Source organism: Salvelinus namaycush, chromosome 34, assembly GCF_016432855.1.
Source record: "Salvelinus namaycush isolate Seneca chromosome 34, SaNama_1.0, whole genome shotgun sequence".
Lineage (NCBI taxonomy): Eukaryota > Metazoa > Chordata > Actinopteri > Salmoniformes > Salmonidae > Salvelinus > Salvelinus namaycush.
The window spans coordinates 9,436,657-9,455,195 of record NC_052340.1 but is presented as its reverse complement, the minus strand read 5'-3'; the positions used below and the strand labels follow the sequence as shown (position 1 = coordinate 9,455,195).

The following is an 18,539-nucleotide window of genomic DNA, read 5'->3' as shown; positions in this document are numbered from 1 at the left end:
ATCTCTCAGCTTAACAGGGGTTATAGAATGTGTGATGACGCAGGAACGCTCTATGTTACACCCAACGTGACATTGCATGTTAGAATGTCGGATCAGCGTGGACTCTCTGTGGAGTGCTGGGAGGGGAGGCAGGTGACAAGTGTTGTGCTAACGCAAATTGTGGGTTCTGTGGACAGGGCGGTACCTAGCACTGCCTGCCGCTGGTCTGCAGAGGGTTTCAAAATGCTCATGCTCTCATAGCGAAGTAGATCGCCTGACACTTTCAAAACAGTCACAAGGCCTGCGCCTCAACTGAAACAAGTGAAAAAGTCCAGTAGGTGAGTCTGACAGAGAGGGATCAAGACAGGCCACCATAACAGGACAGTGTGGCACAGTAACTCAAACAAGCTAGCTAGCAATATAATGCTCCTCACCTACTAGCCTATATTATTATCTACCTTAGCTATGGCACATCACCGATTTAGATACTGAAAGTCTACAGTGTGTTTTTTTACCTCCTAAAATGCACAATCCCTGTGTATCTGTGCCATAACAACATATAATCATATATAAACTCAGCAAAAAAAGAAACGTCCTCCCACTGTCAACTGTGTTTATTTTCGGCAAACTTAACATGTGTAAATATTTGTATGAACATAACAAGATTCAACAACTGAGACATAAACTGAACAAGTTTCACAGACATGCTAACAGAAATGGAATAATGTGTCCCTGAACAAAGGGGGGGGGGGGTCAAAATAAATCAAAAGTAACAGTCAGTATCTGGTGTGGCCACCAGCTGCATTAAGTACTGCAGTGCATCTCCTCCTCATGGACTGCACCAGATTTGCCAGTTCTTGCTGTGAGATGTTACCCCACTCTTCCACCAAGGCACCTGCAAGGTCCCGGACATTTCTGGGGGGAATGGCCCTAGCCCACCCTCCAATCCAACAGGTCCCATAACTGCTCAATGGGATTGAGATCCGTTCTCTTCGTTGGCCATGGCAGAACACTGACATTCCTGTCTTGCAGGAAATCACGCACAGAACGAGCAGTATGGCCCCATTTCTTCAGGGACACATTATTTTATTTCTGTTAGTCACATGTCTGTGGAACTTGTTCAGTTTATGTCTCAGTTGTTAAATCTTGTATGGTTAATACAAATAAACGCAGTTGACAGTGAGAGGACGTTTCTTTTTTTGCTGAGTTCATATAAGGTCCTCTCCTTACAGAACCAAATTCTCATAGGAATACTGTTACAAATCAGTGCACGTAATGTACCTTGTTGGTTGGATCTTAGGGGGAGCTATATTTACCCTGAAATGTGAGCAGATAAAGAGACTCGTGTCTGTGAGGGCTGCACTGACGCCAAAGCCCTAACTCGGCCCAACGGCAATCGCACCAAACTGTCCATGCCAGCCTAGTCTACATCAGAACGCAATGCACAAAAAAAATACATTGATTCAACGTACAATTACAAGGCAACCAGCTGCAATAGGATTGTGAGTTTGCTCAACATTTGGGCATATAGCTGAACCAACATACATTTTGAATTTGAATTGTATGTACATTTTAGCTTGAGCAAACATACAATTCAACATAATATCCAACAATTGGAGCTTTTAATCACCTGTATTTAGAATGACTACCAGGGTAAGGAAGACTGATTATTGAGATTACCTAAGTCAAATTACTGACAGATTCGATTAGTTTATAAAAATGTATGTTATTTATGTTTGTGTTGCATAAGATTATTCAACCAATCAATGTACATGCAAAAATACAGGTATTGAAATAAACAATTGTGAAAAGCAACCTGCAATAGAGCATGATGGGAAATATGATGTGAAATATGATAAAGATGGGCATGGCTTTGAGTGATTTTGAGAAAACATACATTTGTAATTTTAATCAACAAGCTTGTTCAAATTCAGCTCACTTCAAGCTGAGTTTGTTGATTCGAAGTACAATTGCAAGGCAACCAGTTGCAATAGCATTGTGAGTTTGCTAAACATTTGGGCATATAGCCAAGCTGAACCAACATACCTTCCAAAGATGAATTTGTAATTTGACTCAACAAGTTTTTATACATTGAGCTCACTGTGAGCAAACTTTCACACATTAGCTCAATTTCCTGTCCTTCGGAAGTCTACCCAGCTCACAGAATAATGCTGATTGAGCAAATTGGTTAAGTTGGCTTTTTTACAGTGTACCATACGCTTGTAACGATTATACTCTGATATCAGCTGAGAGATAGGCCTACTTAGTTATATCACAATTAACAACAACCCTTTTCTTCTGTTTGTAACTCAGATGAGAGCATTAGCTAAAAGTGACACACCAAAAGGGCAGTATGTGTGCGTGATTGATGCTCCAATCTCTGCTGTAAGTGATTTCATTCCTTATTCATTTATTCATTGGCCTAAAGATTAGCTCAATTAGACATCATTAATATTTTAAACACCATCAATCTGTGCTCTGTGCCACTGTGTAAAATGTTGATCTGTACTGAATACTTATAGGAAAAGAGTCAACTCAAACGTTGTGTCTCCTTTAAAGCGGCAATCAGCAGTAGAAACAATAACAAAGTGTCTTCCCCACCCCTGTTTTGACAAAAAGCTGAGAAGTGGGGTTGATTTATAGACAGAGCTATGGATGCAAGGTGCGACCACCGATAATATCAAAATTATAGTTTTAACCATGTTTTGAGGCTATATACTGTTTGTTTACATTTAATTTGTTTACAAACAAGCTTATATTTGGGGTCCTGATGAGGTACGACAGTTGAACTAAGCTAAGCTCATGAGGCATTTAAGTTATATTCTTCAGCCTCCCGAGTGGCGCAGCGGTCTAAGGCACTGCCTTGCAGTGCTAGAGATGTCACTACAGACCCAGGTTTGATCCCAGGCTGTGTCACAGCCAGCTGTGACTGGGAGACCCATGAGCCGGCACACAATTGGCCTGCGTTGTCCGGGTTATGGGAGAGTTTGGTTGGCTGAGATTTCCTTGTCCCATCGCGCTCTAGCGACTCCTTGTTGCGGGCCAGGCTGCTGCAAGCTGACTTTGGTCGCCAGCTGGAGGTGTTTCCTCAGACAACTTGGTGTGTTCAGAGGTCGAGAGCCATGCGTCCTTCGCCTCTCCTGAGTCCGTAAGGGAGTTGCAGCGGTGGGACAATATAATAACAATCATTGGGTACATATCATTCATTTATAAGTCCAAAAATGGATGTAGCAACTGCTGATTGCCCCTTTAAGCCTTGTGTCTGTGTGAGTGTCGGAGCCACTGCATCCTTTGAACATGTTTTCAGTACCAATGAGAAAGTATTGCCTTTCATCGCATTTGTGAGATGCATGCTGATTGCTGACAGCGCGTGTATTTGTTCATTTATGATTACCTGCTGTGTATAGAGCGGTGTCTCTCAGTCCCCGCAGGCAGCGATAGAGTGGGGCTCGCTCATCCTAATGTACCTCACAGACACATTCACAGTCACAGGGACTTCTCACTGATCAGACCTGTGGGGAGACAGAGACACAATCCAATGAGAGACACACATCACATAGCCATGCGGACATTACCTGGGCGGAAATGACTAAGGTAATGGATTTGCAGTCTAGCTAATATGGACTTTGTTGGATACAATGAGGCTAGCAGATCGATATTGAGCTTAGAACATGAATTTTATAACATTACTGCTTTTATAATGTCCAATTATCCTCTTCAATTTACACAGAATTCAATGAATTGCATTAAAACAACACTGCTCTATGACTGATTTATGGGAGGAGCAAAACATCCCATAACAAAACAATCTAACGGAAGCCTATAGTAGCCTAGGCTACAACTCATGCCTCCTCATCAACTGCATCACTTGACAGGCACAGAAATAGGTCTAAGTGATCATTCACCACAGGCCTCCAGTCAACAAGTTCTCAGTATTTTAGGTTCAGCTATAATACAAAAAAATGTATAATGACTACAGACTATTCTTCAGTGCTTGTTGTCAAATCCACAAAAATGATCTTCCTTGAAAATATGGTTTCAGGAAAAATGATTTTGCCTTCCTATTTAAAGTCCTGTTTCAGAAATGCTGTACTTGTTGAGTAGTTTAATAATCCAGCACTTGCATCCCAATATGGTCCAAACACACCATACCAACAGACCTGTGTCCCCACAACACTGGCACAGCCAGAGTTCAATGAATAGGTCTAGTACAGCCAACAGAAAATTGCAAATTAATAAATAGGTCTCAAGATGATTTTCGGAGAAACAATATCCCTTGTCTCTTCAACAAAACAAAAGATGGATAAGCAAAATGAACAAAAAGTAGGCCTAGGCTACCAACAGCCAATACCACACACAATGATTGGCAGGGAAAATAACAGAAAGGTACCCTTGTAAAAGGGAAACAAAGTGTAAATTGGTGAAGGGACTCACCGGTGGCGTATCAAGCGGACAGGCAGGGTAGGGTGCTGCATAGGAGGCTGTGGCCCCAGAGTGAGAGGAGCCAGGGAGGGATTGTATGAGCACAGCGATCCAGAATGCCAGAGATCAAGTTACAGAGACGGTAAATATAGCAGTTGCCTATGACCTCCACAGGTCACTCAACACTCATTGGCATTCCAATTTGCTCTTAAAGGATTAGCATTACGGTTTTTTATAGGCCACGAATAGACCACGCTGTGTAGGCCAGCAGCAACCACTGGGATGTGCTCTCTCTGTTATCTAAAGGTGTTTTCATTGTAAACCTACAAGGAATGGAAGTCAGTGAAATGTCCAGTTTCATCCAAAAGTGGAAAAATACTAATTTACATATTGATTATCAACAACTAACCATGGCTAGTTTATATTAAAAATATTAAATATATTTATATTATAACGGGTGTATGACACAAGTAGGATACAAACAGGCAGCTATTGTCATAACTTGTGTTAGGACTGTTTTAAGAATGGGGGTAGCTCTTCCGCAATATTACACTGTCTGGTTTGAAATGCATATCACATAATGGATAGTTGAGTGATGAAAACTGAAACCCTGGGCTGATAGCTACTTTGAGTGTAGGGAAGGGCGTGGGTGTACTGTACGGGGGCGAGGGAGCAGTAACGTTACAGTTAACGTTAGCTACTGTCAGCGCCAAATTCAATGATAGCTAGCCTCTACGATATCGACCTAAAAAGTCAGCCAGAAGTTTTTTAGGCTGATTTCGAAATTGATAAATGATCTCGATTCACGGGTGATAAATTTGCACAGTTTATGGACTAACCGCCAATACACTAGGGGCTAGCAGCTCCCCGAGTTTATATACGGCAGCAATTGGCTAGAACCACATATCACTACCAGTCCCAGGGCAAGCAAGTTGGCTAGCTAGGCTAGCTAACTTGTTAGCAGTGTGCGCGCGAACGAGTCAGAGCGCGGGCGTGTATTTTTTTTTTTTATACAGGACGGGTCTCTTTTTAGCTAAACATCAGATTGTGACTCAAGACCACCAGTTTTAGCTTAGCTGCATTCATACTAAGAGATTGAAGCATACACATTTTAGATAAACTATCAGAGTGGCAAGAAATCAACTGTACCAAGGTTTGCCTGCAGCCACTGGCCAGTGGCCACTGCATTCTTCACTCACCCCCACTCTGAGATCATCCCGTCTGTTGTCAGTCGGACTGGCAGAGCGTCCCCGGCGTCGTTAGACCACAGTTTTGAATATCGGTATGCTGAACCGATAACATTTGACATAAAATAGATAGACATAAAATATCACTGCCTTTGCATTTCAATAGTTTTTAGCTGACCAAGTAACAGACCAGTTCAGCAAATAGCTGTCGTGGATTGGTTTATTCCTGTCCACGAACGTAAAACCAGAGGACCGCCTCCCTTACGATCACCTTGGCGACGGATGTAAACAGCACACAGAGAAAAAGACCCCCACACTGATTCAGGTCCGCACACTCACGTTCACATCTGATCTGACATTGCCCACACAACTGCTTGCAAACAATTATCTCTTTATCATAAATCCCCTTGCGTCCGTGGGGTGGGGTTGTAAGACCCCACTCTGACTCCAGTGGCTTGCCTTTCCTTGATTGCTGTTCGTAGCCAAGACCACACACGGCTCGGAAAAATAATCAAGATAAAACTCGACAATCCAGAAGAGGGCAGCGTTGTGTCATAATGAGCGCCTGTTACGTCACAACAAAGATTTTCTACTAATTCAAATTCAAATTCAAGCTGCTTTATTGGCATGAAAAACATTGTGTCAATATTGCCAAAGCAACAATGTATACAATATACATTGAAATAAAATTATAAACAATGAAAAATAATAATATAGAATGGCATCTAACACTATCTCTCTCTGGTCAAATAACCACAGCCATGTTCATAGATGTCATGGTTAACGATAAGCATAGTGGTTATGACATTTCAAAATGTTAGATTTGGAATTCAGCAATACCACATAATATACACACACAACACCATTAAATATTTAATAAATGTTTAATGCAATGTTCAATGAGATAAATTGGCCTTGGGCACTGCATCTCAGTGCTAGAGGCATCACTACAGACACCCTGGTTCAAATCCAGGCTGTATCACAACCGGCTGTGACTGGGAATCCCATAGGGCATCATTGCAAATAAGAATTTGTTCTTAACTGACTTGCCTAGTTAAATGAAGGTAACATAAAAAAATGTATTAAAAAGGTGCATGTGTGTCCCTTATAAATCCTTCAGTTTGTTTCACAGCTACCAAAGATCATAAGAATAATGTTGTTATTTGCAGTCTACTCACACTGCAGCGACCGATTGTCTTTTTTGGAATTTAGGAGGGGGACACAGATAATTCACATAATACAAATCATTAATAGAAAATGATGTGTCATTGAATGTTTTATCACCTGCCCTGCCTCTTATTATGAAAAGAAAGGTTTAGAAGCCAACATAATCTTTAACATTATCATAGCAACACCTCTATAAGTCCCATGCCCTAAAAAAAAGTGCCACATTTATTTGGATTTACATTGTTGTAAAGTATTTGAGCTGAAATGGGGCAATTTTTTGTAACTTCCATCAATGCAATGGAAGGTAAGACAACTGGGACTGGCAACAATACCACAGACAACGTCATAATAAGCCAGCTGTACAAAAAAATATAGGCGGATAGCAATGACTGCATAGACAGCATCGACCTTCAACATCTCCCAGCCAAAGTAATAGTAGAATAATTGAATGCTACACTGTAGAAAGAAGAATACTATTTATTCTTGTATGCATCTTTCTCTACACAGTTGACTAATATGGAGTTCAGAGGAATTACATCAGTCTGCTCATCTGCCATTTAAATTGCATTCAATCATACAAACTCATACAGCCATCATTGAATGATACATGTTCCATACTTATATTTTTATGCCACACATATATATACCTTTTCTAAACATTTGCATGTACTGTAGTAAACACATTTGGACAGCATTGTTACATCCAGGAGGCAGACAATCAGAAAACAGTCTCTATACTGGTTGAACTCATGGAACACACATATATCAGGTGTTTAGAATCATGCTAATTTCGATGTAGCTAGCTGCCCGGTTTACCTAGCCTGTAATGGCTGAAATTCTCAGATTCTTTTGCCACATTTAAACCATTACCTTCAAAACAACAGTAAGTGGTACATTACTTTAGTATCCCTTTCTTCTTCCCACATTTTACACAATGATGAGAATACACAAGGTTAGATTGAATAAGCAGAAGGATTCATACCTACAACAGAACAGCAGGAGATATATGTACTGTACCTGATTATTGTGGAGCTGCATAATGGCTTTATAAATAATTTGCGGTTCAGGATAGGCACTAACCCACAACAGCGATAAATATTTGTACTACTCCAGAACAAATAACACATGAATGAATTATAAAGCATTGGCTATTAAACCCAGACTAGAGTAAGGTGGTGACCTGGAATACATGCCAAACAGATCCTTTACACGAAAACATACTGATCTTGAAAATAACTAGTGCATCAATTCAGTGTGTGCTGACACTACTAGGGAAAGCATCACACAAAAATAAATAAATAAATATTATAAATTAAAATGATCAATAAAAAATAATTACACATTTCTGCACTTCAAACATGTCAAACTCTAGCAGATATAAGTTGATAACTTAATTCAGAATCCTTAAATGTGCTATGTTTATGATGATGAAACAGAAATAAAAGGCATCACTACAGTATGAACTGGATGTACAAAGAGCAAAATTGTACAGGCTCAGATGACTGACGCATACCATCAGCCTATAGCGGATTCAATTTTCCTTTAATTACTGTACTGTGCCACTCTCAATTCTCACACATTGTTAGCAGTAGTGTCTACTTCCTACACTAAAACATTATTTCAGAAATCACGGGAAGCCATTACATCTAGGCCTATGACATTATCTAAATGTACATGGAGCCATGGCTCCAGAATCAGATGAATGTTTTATTCCTTTATATTTGATTAAATCTTTATCCCTTTAGACAGTGCCACTCTCAATATTCACATTAATGCATTAGTGTGCCTGCCAGTGGGTGGGGTTATATCCTGCCTGTTTGGCTCTGTCCGGGGGTATAGTCGGACAGGGCCACAGTGTCTCCCGACCCCTCCTGTCTCAGCCTCCAGTAATTATGCTGCAATAGTTTATGTGTCTGGGGGCTAGGGTCAGTCATATCTGGAGTATTTCTCCTGTCTTATCCGGTGTCCTGTGTGAATTTAAGTATGCTCTCTCTTTTTTTCTCTCTCTCTTTTTCTCTCTCGGAGTACCTGAGCCCTAGGACCATGCCTCAGGACTACCTGGCCTGATGACTCCTTGCTGTCTCCAGTCCACCTGGTTGTGCTGCTGCTACAGTTTCAACTGTTCTGCCTGCGGCTATAGAACCCTGACCTGTTCACCGGACGTGCTACCTTGTCCCGGACCTGCTGTTTTCGACCCCCTCTCTCTACCGCACCTGTTGTCTCTAACTCTGAATGATCGGCTATGAAAAGCCAACTGACATTTACTCCTGAGGTGCTGACCTGTTGCACCCTCTACAACCACTGTAATTATTATTATTTGACCCTGCTGGTCATCTATGAACGAGGACTGGCCACCCCTCAGACCATGGTTCCTCTCTAGGTTTCTTCCTAGGTTCCTGCCTTTCTAGGGAGTTTTTCCTAGCCACCGTGCTTCTACATTTGCATTGCTTGCTGTTTGGGATTTTAGGCTGGGTTTCTGTATAGCACTTTGTGACATCGGCTGATGTAAAAAGGGCTTTATAAATAAATTTGATTGATTGATTGCCAGTGCATACTGACTACATTCAAATATGGGTTCACTAACCAAGAGAGGCTGTCTAGAGTAGACCAAGTAGCCATCTAAGCGACATAGAAATATTATGTCTACCAAAAATAACGGACCCTTACTGCTTATTACAAAGTTGTAATGACTAAATAAATACAACAAGCGGTATGAAATATGTTGCTATTGTCTAATTTCCAATCTTTAGAGAGATCTAGCTCTACTAAGTGCATCTTCCAATACTTTACTGTCTTCCAAATCAGACGATGACATAATACAACAAATTATGTAAATTAAGATACAACAGGGAAACAAACAGCCTGTAAATTGGGATTTTAAGTGGCGGTGTCCCTTAGCTGTGAGGTACCAAGCAATGCCTTAGTTCTGCTGTCCCAGACAACCGCTACTGACATAGTGACCTTTGCCCTCGCAATAACAAAAATAACACCAAGCATGAGCCTCTTTACACACAAGGAAAATGCATCAACAATGCAATGAACAGTACACAGAGTTCATACAAATCTTTGGTGAACACACAAAGCCTCTGTCTGCAATAGACTTGAGATACTTTGGCTCTGACACAGAAGCAAACGTGTCAATAGGTGTTCAAACGTAATTTAGGCTTAACATGTACGGACGGTCCCAGACAGTGGAAGGATCAACACAAACGACATAAAAACATACTTAGGAAAGAACAGTCTCATGCAGCACTCTATGGTACATCAATGATTTCAGTCAGAGGCATCAATATCCTATAAACACTACGATACATCTGGCCAAAGAAAGACAATTTGAAAACTCAGCACGATTTGAGTTTGAATATCAAGTATCCTCCAAAAATACTAATCTTACTGAACTAAACGTAGAAGAACTAAACCTAACTTAGAATAACCCATCAAAAACTATGGCTCGGTCTTGTGAGGAAGTGGAATGACACAGCGCGATGAAGACTTCCGTTAGGTACAGTACAATCAACCTAGTACACTCGAAACATAGTCTGTGGCACAGCAGTATACCATATCCTTTCATCAACATCCTCTGCACACCACAGGGTATGCAAATGAGAGATTGTCTTAAAGATAAAAGATACTGTGGTTGTATTCCACAATATCTCCTGTGCTCCTCCCCCGAAATATAGACTTTTTAGGAGTCAAGGGCAGAGGCGTTACACCAAGACGAAGAGGGGACTCAGTCACACATAATATGCACACCTTCAGAGGGAAGCATACAAGACACATTCGTTCTGATTAATTGGTGTGTGTGCATGTGTGGTGCTGTGAGGTGAAACACAAGCCAATCAGAGTCAGAGTCGCTGTTATTCCTGATAGTGTGTCCCACACTGAATGTAAAACATAGGATGGGCATAAGGAGGGGTGCAGGGAGTTCTTCAGACAAGAGTAGGATGGGGAAGGGTATGAGCATAGAAATATAATTACTAGAACTGCATCCCCATTCAAGTCAATGTGCCATGATAGGTGGACCGTTCTAGTAATTCTATTTTTATGGCGGGGGAGTTAAGGTTTTGGAGTTAAGGTTTGATAGTGGTTTGGCAGTGGTGGTAGTCCCTCGGCCAGCCTTAGGCACCACCAGGAGTTCGTCCCCGTCCTGGATACTGTAGGAGTGGAGGGCTCTGGTGTGGTACTTCATCTCCTCCGGCCCAAAGACACACTCCTTGTCAATGTAGTAAAGACGCATCTGATTGGCCGACAGCTGCACCACTGTCCTCAGCTGTTTCTTCAGCTCGGCCACGGTCTGGTCCAGGCGGATACTCACCTCCTCCACTTTGTCCTCGCAGTGCACCTCCACCTTGGCGTGGCAGCGGGGCCGAAGGTCGATCTCAGCCAAGGGTTCCAGTTTCCCGTATTTGGTCACCAGGCAGTGATACCTAGGACGGCAGGTAAAGACAGGTTTAGCAAGACACAAACACACTACATAGACCACAGTCATCTAGGCTAAGTTGTTTTACATTATGGTTAGGTGAGGTTATAGTAATTAATTTAATGAATGTGAAGATTAGATTTTTAATCTACACATTTTAATAGGCACCTAATACTACAATTAAGCCAGTTATGCATGTGCCAAATCCTTTTGAATGGATATGCAGTTTCACTGGATCAGTGAAAGGAGAAGCATTGTGTTGTATACCTGTAAGGTAGCTCCTCCTCTGGGTAGTCGACATGGTAACGGATGAAGAACCTCTCGGAGTCCTCTCTCTCCCCGTCCGTCACCACACTGCCATTGAGCGATGATACAGAGGGCAGGCTGCGAGGATGAAGGGTGAGCTTTTCACTATCTAGAGATATGTGTGTGTGTGTGTGTCTGTGTTAATGCAATGTCACAGTGAGTATGTTTACAGGCACAGTAATAATTTGATATTAAACTAATTATGGCAGTAGGAAGCTTATGCAATAGTCATGTAAACACCTCACTCTGCTGATCTTAATCGGAGTGCGGTCAAAATCGAAGTAAGCATACGCCGATTAAAACACCTGGTTTTCTGAATAATATTTCATATTATTAGGACATGTAAACACCTTAATCGGCGTTCCAGCGGTGTAATTGATCTGTGTATGTGCTAGCCGAGTGAGTCTCCCTCTTTAGCGTGAGTGAAGAAGTGAGTTCGGAACAACTGAATGTATCCGTCTTAGAAGTAGTTTTCACAGACAAACTTTATAATGTCCGAACTCAGAAAGAAAACTGCTTCCCAAAAATAACAAGGTCGATGTAGTAGAATGTTTCTTTTGATTGGCAAAAAAATAAAATAATCGCCATTTCAGATGTGTCCTTGTAAACAGGGTTATTAGGGAAATTGTTCTTCTTGCAAAGCATGTAAACGTTTTAATCAAGCTACTATATTAAATCGCATTATTGTGTGGATGCAAACCGCACTCAGTGAAAAATGAGATCTTTCAACTAATTTGTGTGTTGGGGTCTGTGTGGTTGCCTCACTCACCCAGTAGCTCCCAGAGAAACTTACTGTGCTACCATGAGGCTCCGGCGTTCTGTGTTGGTATAGGTCTGCAGTAAGGGAATCCCCTGCAGCCTCACATCTTCCAGTTTAGGAAACTGGTTCAGCTTCTCTATGTCCTCCCATCGGTTAAGACCTGGCACATACAGAGACGCATAGCAGACCACACACGCACATGCACGCACACCTTGTTAGTCAATGAGATTAAAACTCATAAATTCCATAAGCAGTCAAAAAGAAGGATCTTTACATTTGTGCCCTAGCTCTGACACAAACGGTTGAGATAACTGATGGTCAAAGAGGATGGTGGGAATGGGAGAAGAGGGGGATTGACAGACAGACGGACGGACGGACGGGCGGGCGGGGGATTGACAGACGGACGGACGGACGGACGGACGGACGGACGGACGGACCGACCGACCGACCGACCGACCGACCGACCGAGTGAGTAGAGGGCAGTGTTAGCGATAAGGATGTTGGGTGCACTTAAAATATCCAAGGACAGTTTCCAGTGAAGGACACAACCCCAATAGACTCTGCTCTGGTTGATACCTGAGTTGTGCAGATTGATGCTGCGTAGGTTGGGGAAGAGGCGCCGCAGCATTTCTTCTGAGTCCTGAATGGAGCTCAGGTTGCAGTTGGACATGACCAGAGTTTCCAGGCCGGGGAACATGGGCCCAATCTTGCGCACCTCGGCCCATTCCTGCAGGTTGTTGTCGGTGATGTGCAGCAGGCGCAGTGTGGGGCAGGGCACAGTAGAGGCTGACACGGTGGTGTACTCATTAAGGCACAGGAACAGCTCCTCCAGCCTGGCGGGCAGGGAGGAACACAAGGCTCAGTATATAGACCATTAACTTTTCTTAATGCTTCTACTGTAATGTACTGTTGGCTGCCTGCAACCTGGACCTCATGACAGATAACCACTCACTACTCCCTCCAGTCCACAATACTCGAGAAAGACACAAAATCCCTCTCACTGACTTAGGAAAACAACATTTTCCGTCTTGAGAAGTGAACAATCAGAGTTGCCTTTGATAAAAAGGTGTTTAAAAGCAGTGTAGCATTAAGGTTTATCTTACTCAGGCATCTCCCGTGTTAGTACGAGCACTGTGTTCCAGGACACTTGAGTGTTGTTGAGGACCAGGCGTCGGACTCGGGCAAAGGCCTTAGCACCGCTAGGCTCCAAGACAACCTCACTTAGCGGGTTGGAGCTCAGGTTGAGGAAGTCCAGGTTGGGGATGTTTGACACAATCTTACTGATCTGAAAGGAGTGGCTTCAAACTTAGTGTGATGTCCTCAATATAATTATTCATAAATGTAACTAGCTACAAGGATATGGGTGAGATTGCATACTGGTAGAGGAATTCATGTACAAAGTTACTATAAAATGTACCCAATTCGTATACTAAATGTACTCAATGTTTCCCATCTTGACAGAGTACCCTAGTTGAGCTCACCCACCTCATGCCAGTCCTGGAGCTTGTTGAGGGACAGGTCGAGCTCCATCACGTGGGCACAGAAGGCTGCGATCTCTCTCTGCTCTCCCGCATGGCTGATTCCACAGCCAGCCAGGACGAGCACACTGGGAAGGTTCAAACGATCTGGAGAGAGAGAGAGCAGAATGACTTGAGTAAACCGGGCCTCTCTCTACCATCGCTCAATCATCATCCTCATCTTCATCTTAACTGAGCTGCTGAAGAGGAAGGAACCTACTCAGGGATGCCAATGGCGTTTTTAAAACAGGGTTCAATGGGTAAAACTGTGGATGGATCAAATTGAAGTCCTCACCTTTCAAGGGCGAGCCCTGTGGGAGAGTTGGCACTACCACCATGCCCATGCCGGGCCATCGGCGGTACGGAAAGTTCTCCGGGCTGTACTTCTCGCTGAGAACCTGCATGAAGGTGCGGCCCTCCTCCTCGGGTGGATCCACGGCCCCACTGTCCCACATCCCCTCTGGGTCGGCTGGGACGCCGAAGTGGTAAAAGAGCCAAACACTCATAGAGGTTAGCTTGGCAGGGTCAGCTGGCTGAGACAATAGTGGAAGTCATTCACCTTCACACTCACGTCCAATCACTTGGAGGGGCTCGCCCATCACTAACACTAGCCTAACCTGTTTCACCTTCTAAACAGCTATGGTCATACAATACATACCAGTCTTCACTGAAAAGTATGCTATTCACATACGACACATTCTATTCTCATCTACAGTATTTCAATCGGGCATGTTAACAGTTACTCTTTTGCATGGTCATTCAGTTGATGCTGCTTGATATAAATACCTTGGAGACAAAACAGCCAGAGCATAATAATACATTCAGTCGTCTGTCCTGAAGTCCTTATCAGTAAAACACAGTGAGACTTTCCCATTGAAACTTCATAGCCCTCTGAACGCCTGAGAAAAGGGCAGGCCTATATCGGTGATTCTCAAACAGTTTTTCTGGATTATGTTGTCGAAATCAAAAACAAATGAATTGAAAAAGTGGATAGACTTCTGCTCTTTGGACATAATATTTCCTGTTTAACCAACTGAGGAAAAATGAAGAAACCCGCACACTGCTCTTGATAGTATTCACTGATCTTTAATAAGCTTTAATAAGGCCGATACGTAAAGCTTATTAAAGAGCAGTGAATACTATCAAGAGCAGTTTGTGGGTTTCTTCTTTTTTCTCATTTCATTCAACTGTTACCATGCACCTGTAAAAAAAGATAGCTCAGATGTGCGAGTGCCTTTTGAATGTTTAACCAACTGAACAGGCAAAGTTTGACACAATCCGGAAACACTGATGACATTATCTGGTGTGCATCAGGGGATTTTAAACAACGATGAGCAGGCAAGCGTTAGTAGTGTTTGACAACAAAACATAGAAACCCGTCATTTTCAAATATGTTGATATTGGGGTGGTGCTGGAGATGATGAATGAGGTTGTTAAGTGGTGAAATTTCTCTTTCAATATTCAACTGTGAAAAAAACAAAACACATTTTTGAATGCCTCGCAGGTTGCCCTAGATAAACCACCATCTGCTGCTGGCTATATAAATAATGTAGAGGTTATACTGAAATTAAAGTAATAGTATCATATTAAAGTACTTCACCAGAACGTGTAGGTCACAGTAAACAGGGGATATGGCCTGTATGTGTTATATTACAATAACAATAAAAGGAAGTGATACATTACAGTAGCCATAATATCCTTATACTTATCATTGTACAAAACTGACACGTTACTATTAGGTTATTGACTAATATGAGCAAAATTATTTCATTAACATATATGAGTGTGAGGAAAATAATAGGTAATATAAAGTACAATGATACTACAGTAACAAGAGTGTCTTACCTCCAGCAATGTTCCTCTCCACCAGTCCACTATCACAGCTCATTGTGGGTTTCTGCAGAGAAGGTCTGTCAGAGGAACACAGTTTTTGGAATTGAGGGATATTCATGCGCTGGTGGGACGGATTGGCAAGTAACACCAGTATAAAAGGAAGTACAAATCTCTTCTTCGAACAGTGTGCAATAACTCAATTTGCCCTTGCACTCTTTGCAAATAATGCAATTTTTTTTTAAATCTACAAAACTTAGTGCACTCTGTTCGCAATAGATTGTAGTTTTGGGAACAGAAAACTGTATTGTGATCAGGCTTTTCATCGATGAGAAAAATCTGCAGAATGTCGGCCCAGTTCCATCTCGCTCCATACTCTCCCACTGCCGGCCACTGGCCTTCCTCTCCTCACCATACTTGATTTATACATATGATGAAACATCTGGCTTTTTGTTCTATCTGTGATGGCGCTGTCTGTGCGCTCACAGACGCCATAATGGGACATTTATAAAGATAATATCTCTAGAATTCTCAATGCTTACTCCATAGTGGCTGGCTGGGCAGGGGAAGAGAGACTGAGCCCTCCTCCTTCAGACTTCTCTCCAGTGAGGGGCTGCTAGGTGAACAGGAGGGACACGCAGACACCACGTGTGAGTAGACACTGGAATCAAAACAAACCATATGCAGTTATGCATGATATTCAAATGACATTAAAGAAATCTACATAAATATATATGTATTGTTGACTTGTTAAAGCATAACTTTGAGGGGCAGGTAAAATAAATATCAGCATGGAAATGAATTTAGATTGTAAATAGGCCTAGGCCTACTCATTATATTAGTTTGACTAGGCTAAAGCCTAGTCCAGGGATCATCAACTAGATTCAGCCGTGGAATGATTTTTTCTTCAGCGGATGGTCAGGGAACCGGAACATCATTACAAATCATTTGTAGACTGCAAATTGACCGCAAGAACCCAAACAGATATAATATTTGACTAAAACATAATCATTTCAAACCTTGCTTACATTTTTATATGATCACTTATACTATATTTCTCTATTATGCGTGAGAATATTTTGGAACAGATTTCCAAAATTAAAATCACTTGGCACTGATAATCTGGTGTTTTGTCTTTTATGTCCAACATTTAAAACATTTTTGGACATTTTGCTCAGAAAACTTGGGCGGCTAAATAAAAATCACCCACGGGCCCCAAGTTGGGGAACCCTGGCTAAGTTATGTCCCTGACGTTGTATTATGTTTTGTGAATAGCTTGGCTCTGATGAACATCAAGAGACACATAAACTGACCATAATATGGTGCTGTTAACTTCAGAATAGAAGAAATAAAAGGACCAAATTACATATCTTTTTTCCAGAGGTTTAAATATGGTCATGAGATTGTGAGAATAATTAGCCTGGTTCATATATCTTTGTGCTATTGCCAATTACATTTCTGTCATTGTCAAGCCAAACATTGTTTGTGCAATCCATGCCAAATCCTTGTCACAGCTATCTAGCTAATTTACAGCTCAGATATTGCTCAAATGAAGTAGTTAATATACTAGCTAGTGCTACAGTGCAGCAAATGTACATAATGAGTAATTTACTGCAGATAACTAACGTTGCTAAAAAGATGGCAATCATATCAGGGACAATTACGTGCAGATCAAATCGAGCATGAAAAAAAACACAAAAAAATAAAAACAGGGAACGTTAGAAAAATAAATATGTCAAGCTTGAAACGTATTTTATAGGATAAACGTCGAGGCTGATTACAACGTGATTTCATAAATATTAGACGTAAACATTCTGTACAATTTGACTGTAGCTTTCAGCTGCTAGTTATCTGCAGGATCAGTGGTTTGCTAGCTTGCAATGTATTACGATTACACAAGTACGATTGGCTAGCTAGATTTGCTATCTAAAACGTTACTGTACATTGCATATGCTCTTCTACGAACGGTCAGGGACTGGTCCAGACTCCACAGTCAGCATCATTGAACGACCCATGCAAAGACAATGCATCAACATGACGCAACTACTATTGTCATAATACGATTGCATTAGCTAGATATAATCTAAAGTAATATATTTACATTTCATATTTTCGCATTTCCAAACTCACCTTTATTGATCTGTTCTGTGTAAATGTCTTGTTGTTGATCAAGCTGTCATTGCCCCTCTATCATCCCGGAAATGACGTAGCTTTATGAAACGTCTGCATATTTTCCCGATATCTTGCATGCGCAGCTTTGTATAGTATACAATACAACAATTTGTAATAATAACCAATTTACAATCATATGTAATGCTACTATAGCTGACATGACTGGTAATGATGCGAAAGGTTTGAAATGATATGATATGTTGCACATCGATATCTCTGCTAAAACGTTTTCAGGGATATACTTCCTGCCCCTTTTGCTGTTGCATACAAATACAAATGATGAATTCAGTTTGATGACATTGACTGAAGGAGTGGTGGGCAAAACCGAGTACATCCACTTGTACATGACAAGTGTCACTGAAATTCCAATGACTGTACGTCACTTTATTACCATGTCCTGCAGCGTCCTCTCCTGGTAGAGAAGCTTGTTGTTTTGGTTCAATTTGAAGAGGTGCTGTCCCCGCTGGGAAACTACTGTCACTGTGCTGGCGCCCTCTCTACTGAACATCCCAGCCTGGTCTCATACTAAATCAAACCAAACAAATGTTATTGGTCACATACACATGTTTAGCAGATGTTATTGCGGGTTAAGCTAAATTATTTTGTTTCTAGCTCCGAGAGTGCAGTAAAATCTAACAAATAAAATCTAACAAGTTCACAACAATACCCACAATACACACACATCTAAAGTAAAGGAATGGAATTAAGAACATATAAATATTTGGACAAGCAATGTCGGAGTGGCATTTACTTAAATACAGTAGAATATAATATAATAC

The 18,539-nt window shown here is 41.6% G+C and overlaps 2 protein-coding genes across 4 annotated transcripts in view; both read right to left on the bottom strand.

The window, feature by feature from the left end:
- The window catches only part of LOC120028578 (ubiquitin carboxyl-terminal hydrolase 2-like), a 32,910-nt gene extending 27,138 nt beyond the window's left edge, over window positions 1-5,772 (bottom strand). The window contains exons 1-2 of one of the 2 annotated variants that reach the window (XM_038973774.1): window positions 5,601-5,772; window positions 3,374-3,491 (exon numbers count right to left, since the gene is read on the bottom strand). The gene's annotated coding sequence lies outside the window, so the exon portion shown is untranslated. The remainder of the gene's footprint in view (window positions 1-3,373; window positions 3,492-5,600) is intronic. The other variant, XM_038973773.1, reaches the window with a different exon arrangement.
- A 3,433-nt stretch (window positions 5,773-9,205) lies between these two features.
- Window positions 9,206-17,787, bottom strand: LOC120029062 (tubulin-specific chaperone cofactor E-like protein). 2 transcript variants are annotated; one of them, XM_038974363.1, is made up of 10 exons: window positions 17,719-17,787; window positions 16,131-16,249; window positions 15,604-15,668; window positions 14,054-14,291; window positions 13,727-13,866; window positions 13,345-13,526; window positions 12,818-13,074; window positions 12,275-12,401; window positions 11,443-11,559; window positions 9,206-11,182 (listed from the first exon to the last, which is right to left on the bottom strand). In XM_038974363.1, the coding sequence occupies exons 4-10, from the start codon at window positions 14,262-14,264 to the stop codon at window positions 10,798-10,800; spliced, it is 1,419 nt and encodes a 472-aa protein (XP_038830291.1). In that variant the 5' UTR covers window positions 14,265-14,291; window positions 15,604-15,668; window positions 16,131-16,249; window positions 17,719-17,787; the 3' UTR covers window positions 9,206-10,797. The 2 variants fall into 2 exon arrangements, with proteins under 2 accessions (XP_038830291.1, XP_038830290.1); XM_038974362.1 differs by having other exon boundaries at window positions 14,054-14,227.
- Window positions 17,788-18,539: the final 752 nt, after the last annotated feature.